The 9,361-nt window shown below is 40.0% G+C and overlaps 1 protein-coding gene across 1 annotated transcript; it reads right to left on the bottom strand.

Annotated features, from left to right (window-relative positions):
* Positions 1 to 233: 233 nt before the first annotated feature.
* On the bottom strand, positions 234 to 7,827 carry scamp4 (secretory carrier membrane protein 4). Its single transcript, XM_034673436.1, has 7 exons — positions 7,699 to 7,827; positions 7,140 to 7,178; positions 6,853 to 6,981; positions 6,547 to 6,703; positions 2,959 to 3,060; positions 1,982 to 2,099; positions 234 to 1,845 (listed from the first exon to the last, which is right to left on the bottom strand). The coding sequence occupies exons 2-7, from the start codon at positions 7,144 to 7,146 to the stop codon at positions 1,657 to 1,659; spliced, it is 702 nt and encodes a 233-aa protein (XP_034529327.1). The 5' UTR covers positions 7,147 to 7,178; positions 7,699 to 7,827; the 3' UTR covers positions 234 to 1,656.
* Between the last annotated feature and the right edge of the window lie 1,534 nt (positions 7,828 to 9,361).

The following is a 9,361-nucleotide window of genomic DNA, read 5'->3' as shown; positions in this document are numbered from 1 at the left end:
AAGAGCTCAGCATACTTCTGATAAGTGGTGGACAGTGGCTGAAAGCTGGTAGCCCACGACACCTGGTATTCTTCAAGTCAGTATTTTTGAGTTTATTAGTTTGATTCAACAGCCTCAGGGTAACAAGGTTGTCAGTCCAGCTAATAGAATGTAACCATTGCTGTAAAAACTGGAGGTATTTAGTAAAGTATAGTGTATCATGTTTACTTACACAATCAACAAGGACACAGAGATATAGTGAGAATAAGAATATTTAATGAAATTTTGCAGTATTTCAAGGTTATATATATTCATTTCATGTTGTCATTTACCAGATAACAGATCAAAATAACAATCATGGCAGTTTGCTTTTGTAAAAAAAAAAGTAAAGAAAACAAACATGGTGAAACTCAGGAGCAGACAGACATCTTTACACTCGGTCAATGTCTGATCTCTATAAAGGCTTGATAATGTAGCTGACGTGTTACATCACCTCCACGGAAATCCACCTTCAGTGAATTTAAACGGACTCTTTACTGATACATCAGTTTGTTTTGGCCATACTTGGAACATCACTCCACATTTACATGCTAGCATTCACATTACTACTGATCTATTCGTAGTCATTTTAGTATTGGTTACTTCCATGCAATGTGCTGCATGCAAGCACTCCCTAGATACCAAACACAAAGAATGGTCTATCTGGGTGAAAGTGAAAGTGACTGGAACGTTGACAGCTGCTGATAAGGTGCTTTCACAGCAGGGCGCTGACCACCAAAAGCAAAGAGTGCAGCTTTTCAATTATTGAAACTGAGAAATACTGACACAGAGTACAAAACAACATCGACTTTGGATGTGATTTTTTCCAGTATCATAATAATGGAAAGAGGCAAGTTTTTTGGCACATCTGTGCTCAGTGAGAGACCACTGTGACTTCAGAGGTTAATGCACTAACATCCTTTGTGTCGTCACACGCTGCTTCTTTGAAGCTCAAGTCCAGTTTAAAAAAGTGGCACTTATAAAAGGTGATAGTCAAGCAAGTGACTTTTCACATGCAAAACTTGCATGCAATATTGAGGCGCATTTTGGGAGATCACAGCCAAAGCAGGCAAGTACATGTGATAAAAGGCACAGTATATCAAAAATAAACTGAAGTCCTGCCAGAATACATACAACCTGAAAAATAAATCCACCATGCGGGTAAAAACCTTGGAGTTGCAAAAAAAGCATACCAGTTTGAAGCATGCAGATCAGAGCAATACATAAAACAATGCTTTCATAAAGGTCCATAAGGCACACGTCTTTCATATACAGCTCATTTCAAACAGTTCATCACTTTTAGAGTTTCCATTTGCATACCTGTAAGACTAAACATTTTCCTAAGCAAATGTCTTTTGAAGCATAAAACAGTAGTTCTGTTTGATTTTAAGAAATTCTATGTAAACAAAGTTGAAATAGAACGATATATCTCAAAGAAAACCCTCTACTGCAAGAGTAGGGAATGTATGGCAAAGCAATTTGATAAGACTTTTTTTTACAGATATCCTTTCCTCTCATTAAAAAAAAGGTTTCATTTATACTTTCTTTTCTTCCTTGAACTTTGAAATGATATGGAACTCTTCACCACAAAAACAGAAGGCTGACTATCTGTCTCCATCTAGAGGTGACTCTCAGCTATCACCAGTGGCTGTTGTCTGGATAGCTCGGCACTGCGGCAGGGTACTGAGGCAAGCTCGGGCCCTGGGCAGACTGAGCTACGGCATTGAACCCTGCTTCCCTCACTGGAGCACTCTTCCACAAACCAGTGCTCCACTCTTCCTGAGCTCGCGACATGCTACCTCCACCGCCACGGTACATTCTGTGCACCTGCAACACAATGAGAGTGGAGGGAAATGTGTTAGTTCTGGGTATTTGTGACTGTCTTCAAGAGTCAATCTAGGTTTAACCACGTGACCGACAACTGAAATGCAAATGTGAAAGTTTTCAGCACGTGTTCACTTACCCTAATGAGAACCAGTGCCATTAAAGCAGTCACCACAGTGAAGAGCAGAGTTGTGATAAGCATCACTACAGCAGAGCCCACATTATAGCTGAAAAACATCACTGTGGCAATCCAGCCACTTTGATGGTGAGAGTGAGATGGAGTAGTAGGTTAGTGCATTACATTTTATGCAATTAGAGAAGCAGATTCAATACAAAAATACAAAGTTACTGATGAGCTATTAAGCAGTGAGGAAACTGATGCAGTGACAAACAGCATTCATTTTACAATGTAGAATGCATGTAAAATGTTATTTTCACACAGTGTTCTGTGAAATTATCACTCCTTTTAAAGGGAAAAAGTGAAGAAAAAAAAAAACATATCTTTTAAAAAATGTGTCTAGTGAAAGAACTTTACTCCACATGGTCTCCAATAAAAATACAAGCAGAGTCATAGACCATTGATTCATATAAATGTGAGTAGTGTCACAGTCTCCAGAATAGCACTTCAACAATTCAGTCATTCAAAGCATTAAAATTGTGTTTTAACTATTCAGGAATCTCAGTGATCAGAATTTAAACCACAAGTTTCTCTGCAGCACAATCCATACTCGCTGTCTTTTTAATCTACAGACTTCCATATAGAAAGGCTAACCTAGTGTTAGTGTTGTGGCAAAAACCTTCTATCCACTGTTTACATAAAACATCCAGAGCATGATGTTTCTAGAAACCAGCCTGGCCAACACAGGAAAAAAGCCTCTGGCAGTTTTCAAAAAATAACAATACAATTACTGTATGAATACACAATTCTGTTACTCACTTCATCTTGTGCTGTTTTTTGTTAGATCTTTTTATGCATCATTATTTAACAAGTCACGTGAAGATGCTAGCGTCTAATAGGAAACCCATTTCTTGATAATTTGACTTTAACTCTCACTCCCACTTCCTGCGCTAAGATCTAGCAGATAACAACCAAGAAGTCAGTTTGGTTGCACTCACCATGTTCCCCAGCCAGAGATGCCTATAGTCTGGATGAGGGCCAAGACACACTGCAGAAAGAAGATAAAGAAGAAGGCCATAAAGTTGAACGAGCTGTCAGCCCTGTGAAGAGAGAAGAAAAAGGGATGTTTGAAAAGAAATACTTGATTTATGTTTCATTGTTTCTTCCTCCTACTACAGGTAGATGTTAACCTGTGCATGCAATGTGGATATTATTGACAACTTCCCCCTTTGCATTCATGTGGTCCACTTAACAGTATGAAAGTATAAGGGACAATCCGTAAAACTGACATGAGCTTGAACAATACATTATAAACAGCATTTCCCTGATACTTTCCTAATACATCACAGGCAGATGGCTGTATAACATGAGCCTGGTTCTGCTTGAGGTTTCAAGGCAGATGGCTGTATAACATGAGTCTGGTTCTGCTTGAGGTTTCAAGGCAGATGGCTGTATAACATGAGTCTGGTTCTGCTTGAGGTTTCGAAGCAGATGGCTGTCTAACATGAGTCTGGTTCTGCTTGAGGTTTCAAGGCAGATGGCTGTATAACATGAGTCTGGTTCTGCTCGAGGTTTCAAGGCAGATGGCTTTATAAAATGAGTCTGGTTCTGCTTGAGGTTTCGAAGCAGATGGCTTTATAACATGAGTCTGGTTCTGCTTGAGGTTTCAAGGCAGATGGCTGTATAACATGAGTCTGGTTCTGCTTGAGGTTTCAAGGCAGATGGCTGTATAACATGAGTCTGGTTCTGCTCGAGATTTCAAGGCAGATGGCTGTATAACATGAGTCTGGTTCTGCTTGAGGTTTCAAGGCAGATGGCTGTATAACATGAGTCTGGTTCTGCTCGAGGTTTCGAAGCAGATGGCTGTATAACATGAGTCTGGTTCTGCTTGAGGTTTCAAGGCAGATGGCTGTATAACATGAGCCTGGTTCTGCTTGAGGTTTCAAGGCAGATGGCTGTATAACATGAGTCTGGTTCTGCTTGAGGTTTCAAGGCAGATGGCTGTATAACATGAGTCTGGTTCTGCTTGAGGTTTCGAAGCAGATGGCTGTCTAACATGAGTCTGGTTCTGCTTGAGGTTTCAAGGCAGATGGCTGTATAACATGAGTCTGGTTCTGCTCGAGGTTTCAAGGCAGATGGCTTTATAAAATGAGTCTGGTTCTGCTTGAGGTTTCGAAGCAGATGGCTTTATAACATGAGTCTGGTTCTGCTTGAGGTTTCAAGGCAGATGGCTGTATAACATGAGTCTGGTTCTGCTTGAGGTTTCAAGGCAGATGGCTGTATAACATGAGTCTGGTTCTGCTCGAGGTTTCGAAGCAGATGGCTGTATAACATGAGTCTGGTTCTGCTTGAGGTTTCGAAGCAGATGGCTGTATAACATGAGTCTGGTTCTGCTTGAGATTTCAAGGCAGATGGCTGTATAACATGAGTCTGGTTCTGCTTGAGGTTTCGAAGCAGATGGCTGTCTAACATGAGTCTGGTTCTGCTCGAGGTTTCGAAGCAGATGGCTGTATAACATGAGTCTGGTTCTGCTTGAGATTTCAAGGCAGATGGCTGTATAACATGAGCCTGGTTCTGCTTGAGGTTTCAAGGCAGATGGCTGTATAACATGAGTCTGGTTCTGCTTGAGGTTTCAAGGCAGATGGCTGTATAACATGAGTCTGGTTCTGCTTGAGGTTTCGAAGCAGATGGCTGTCTAACATGAGTCTGGTTCTGCTTGAGGTTTCAAGGCAGATGGCTGTATAACATGAGTCTGGTTCTGCTCGAGGTTTCAAGGCAGATGGCTTTATAACATGAGTCTGGTTCTGCTTGAGGTTTCGAAGCAGATGGCTTTATAACATGAGTCTGGTTCTGCTTGAGGTTTCAAGGCAGATGGCTGTATAACATGAGTCTGGTTCTGCTTGAGGTTTCAAGGCAGATGGCTGTATAACATGAGTCTGGTTCTGCTCGAGGTTTCGAAGCAGATGGCTGTATAACATGAGTCTGGTTCTGCTTGAGGTTTCGAAGCAGATGGCTGTATAACATGAGTCTGGTTCTGCTTGAGATTTCAAGGCAGATGGCTGTATAACATGAGTCTGGTTCTGCTTGAGGTTTCGAAGCAGATGGCTGTATAACATGAGTCTGGTTCTGCTTGAGGTTTCGAAGCAGATGGCTGTCTAACATGAGTCTGGTTCTGCTTGAGGTTTCGAAGCAGATGGCTGTCTAACATGAGTCTGGTTCTGCTTGAGGTTCAAGGCAGATGGCTGTATAACATGAGTCTGGTTCTGATCAAGGTTTCTCAATAAAGTTCTCACAGCAGCCACTTTACTTTCCGTTTGTCATTTGACCTCAACTTCCACCTACGTCTTCTCTGGGATTTTCCTGTCTTTAAAGCTTTGACGGCTTTTAGTTTAGCTGAAGAGAGACAGGAAATATGGGGGAGTAGAGAGTGGAGAAGGACATGCAGTAAGTGCTTAGACCGCTAGGCCAACGGCATCCCCCTCACACCATTATTTGACGGTTGACATAGCTTCATAGCTTCCCAAACTCATTTAAATGTGGAGAACACAACTAACCCAGTCACCTAACTTTATCCCTTTGTGGACAAATATACAGAGACTGGTTCTGATCAAGGTTTCAACCTGTCTAAATTAAATTTATCCTCGACGCTGTAACTTGCCAAATGCTGCAAAGTGCTGTGCTCATGGTGGATTAAGATAAGATCAGATTGAGTCCTGTAGGTAGGAGGGGATTAGATCTTATCCTTTCTTGATGTTGGGTCTTCGTTAATAATATAACATAGAGTACTTTCTGTTTTAAATCGTCTCAAGGTAACTTTTGTTGTGATTTCGTGCTGTGTAAATAAGGATTGATTGATTGACTGGTGAGACGATGAGCTTCTGAACTACAGTAGGCAACAGTAGTGACAGTTGCCACATTAAGCCTGATGGCAGTGACTGAAACAGTCGGCTCTGCACACAACACACTTCTTAAAAACCCTTGTTTGAGTGCATTGTGTGTGATGCTCCCTGACAGCCTGCAACCAGATACAAAAACCACAGATGAAAAACAAACAATATTGCCTGACGGTCGGCATGAGAGTATTTAGAACTTTAGAATTATCACAACATGCAGGAAAACTGACCACCAGACCAGATCACAAGTCATTAATTTACATAAATCAGACCACTTAAAGTGATTTCTTATCACATATTCTCACTTGTACAGACCGCATGATTGCTATTAGGTGCTATTAGGTGCTCAATAAAGTTCTCACAGCAGCCACTTTACTTTCCGTTTGTCATTTGACCTCAACTTCCACCTATGTCTTCTGTGGGATTTTCTTGTCTTTAAAGCTTTGACGGCTTTTAGTTTAGCTGAAGAGAGACAGGAAATATGGGGGAGTAGAGAGTAAGTGCTTAGACCGCTAGGCCAACGGCATCCCCATCACACCATTATTTGACGGTTGACATAGCTTCATAGCTTCCCAAACTCATTTAAATGTGGAGAACACAACTAACCCAGTCACCTAACTTTATCCCTTTGTGGACAAATATACAGAGACTGGTTTTGATGTGCACTTCAAAGTTATGCTGAGGGTAGCTGACCTGAAGGCTTTGTAGAGTGGTCTGAACCAGCATGTGTAACTGCACGGGCTGAAGAGGATGAGCCACAGTAGGGAGAAGCCAAAATTAATGGCATTACCTCCGCCAGCCCACCAAGCAATACATGAGATGACATTTATGCACAGTGTGCCCGAATACACTGCAAAGGAGAGAAGAGAGTAAAGGGAAAAAAAATTAGGAAGAATGGTTTTAGCCATTTTCTGAACTCTGCAGAAGGAAAGAAAGCACGTTTTCTTTACATAAAAGACAAAAACTATAACATGTTTGTTTGTGTGTACATGCACTCACTCATCCAAAGTGTATAGACTCTGCGCACCAACTGTTGGTGGGGTGCAGGGATTTCTTCTTCAATGTTCTGGTAAAAGCATGGCTTTATTCTCATGAACTGAGGCAGGGGAGGAAAGTTATTCACCCGCTCTAAAAGAGGAAGCAAAGAGTCATCGTAAAATAACTTTCTGACTTGAATTTGTAACAAAAAGATAGACCACATGGTTGAGGAGGACAAAATGAAGGGAACTTAAAGGAGTGACTTAATATACAGAGAAATACAAAGTAGTAAAAAAAAAAAGACAAACCTCCCATTTTAAATTCCCAGTTCTATTGAAGGTGAAGAGCTACATATGGACAGAAAAACACTGTTAATACTCTTAATTTGACAGAAAAATAGACATATATCACTATCTAAGAACATGTAAAACTCCATTGTACCTGTCACATTTTTTTCACGGTTAAACCTCTTTCCTTACATGTATAAATATTTACAAGCTTATATTCAGCTGCAGTTAAATAAACTTAACTGTGTGACTTGGGCGGTTGATGACTCTCCCTCAGCGACACATTCTAACTTTAGACAAACTGTAATGCAAAATAACTTTCAAACAAACATGCACACTCTTCTTTTTCCCTCTTTTCACTAATCCTACTGAAAGCACCAGAACTTATTTGCATGTTTGCTGTAAATAAGATAGCAGCTAGAGCATGTCGTTAGGAAGCTCGGTAACGTTATTCAACAGAAGCAGAGGCGAGCTGTGTTTCTCCAGAGTGTTCCTGCTGCACTATTTGCTCTCTTGTTGATAGTATACGAGGATTCAAACACTATAAAGGCAGATCAATCAAAATAAAAACCCATGTTACCGGGATTGTGTTTCTCCGTTCGTTTCCGTCGACAACTCAACTGCAGGGGTCCGGGAATCATTCAGGATGCGCTCCTTCGACCCCGTAACACGTACTGCGGCTGCGCTGCACAGCAACGTCTGTAGTTCCCACTTATTTGTATTGAACGCTCTCCGGTGCGTGAGGAACTACAAATCCCAGGATACGAGTGTGCGGTTAACGGGAAACGCGTGACACATGACAATCCTTTCGTTACGATCCCACCCATACAAATTATAAATACCAACTCAACTGAACTTTATTTATACAGCACCTTTCATACATAAAAACATGCAGAATAACAGAGAGACAGACAACAACAGCAATGGAAAAAATATAAAAGGCATGATTATAAATAAAATACTTAAAAATAAAATCATTACAGTAAAATTAATAAAATAAGTAATAGTTGAAAGAAAAGTAAAAAAAAAACAAGTTGCGTTAACAAGATCAGATGAATACAAGAAATACATAATGAATAGATAAGTAATTAAAGGCCCTGTGAGGAGTTTTGAACTGGCTGAGAAACAGACTGAAAATGATACAGATGCCTCTTTATGACCTTCAATAGCAAACAAGTCCATCAGCAGCAACACTGGCACCTTCTCTGTTGTCATTTTTAATGCCTGAAACCGCCCTGAGGGGGTAGGTGCCAGACCAGATGATGGACATCTTGCTTCAGAAACAGCCTTTATTTGACTGTTTTCATGGAAAATAATCACATTGCCTGATAAAGTTGACTGTTGAACACAACAGGATGAGGCTTTTGTTGAAAACACTACTTTTGCATGTACAGGACAAGAGATAAGAGGTATCACTTTGTCCACAAGGGGGCGCCACAATCAATACAAAACAAAAGTTCCTCACAGCAGCTTTAAATAAGATAAATATACACTACCAGTCAAAAGTTGGGAAACACCTTCTCATTCAAGGGTTTGTATTTAATTTAATTATTTGAAACACTGTAGATTAATACCAAATACATCAAAACTATGAAAGAACGTTTTTGGAATTATTCAATTCACAAAAAGTGTTAAACAAAGCAGAATTTTTTTTTTATATTTTAGATTCTGTAAAGGAACCCCCTTTTTTCTTCATGACAGCTTTGCACACTCTTGGTATTCTCTCAGTCTGCTTCATTAAGTGGTCTCCTGGAATGGTTACTAATTAACATGAGCCTTGTCAAGAGTTCATTTGTAGAATGACTTGCCTTCTTAATGTGTTTGAGACTATCAGTTGTGTTGTTCAGAGGTAGGGTTAGTACACAATGGATAACCCTATTTGACTGCTGTTGTAATCCATATTACGGCAAAGCCATATTATTTCATAGTTTTGATGTCTTCAGTAGTAAACTACAATGTCGAAAATAATTAAAATAATTAAAAAACATTGAATGAGGAGGTGTGTCCAAACTTGTGACTGGTAGTGTATGTTAAAGCAATGATTCAAATAATAATGATTCAAATAATAATACAAATTGTAAAAATAATGAAAAATAATGGAAATAATAATGCAGTCCAGGGCTAAAAATAAATTACTCCAAATTAAAAGCTAGATTAAAAAGGTAAGTCTTAAGTTTACTTTTAAAAACACCCAGAGAGCTCGCAGTTCTAATTTCCAGAGGCAGATAGTTCCAAACGCTTAG

The sequence above is a fragment of the Notolabrus celidotus genome, chromosome 2 (genome assembly GCF_009762535.1).
Source record: "Notolabrus celidotus isolate fNotCel1 chromosome 2, fNotCel1.pri, whole genome shotgun sequence".
NCBI lineage: Eukaryota > Metazoa > Chordata > Actinopteri > Labriformes > Labridae > Notolabrus > Notolabrus celidotus.
The sequence above is the reverse complement of the archived record's forward strand: the minus strand, read 5'-3'. Positions and strand labels throughout refer to the sequence as shown.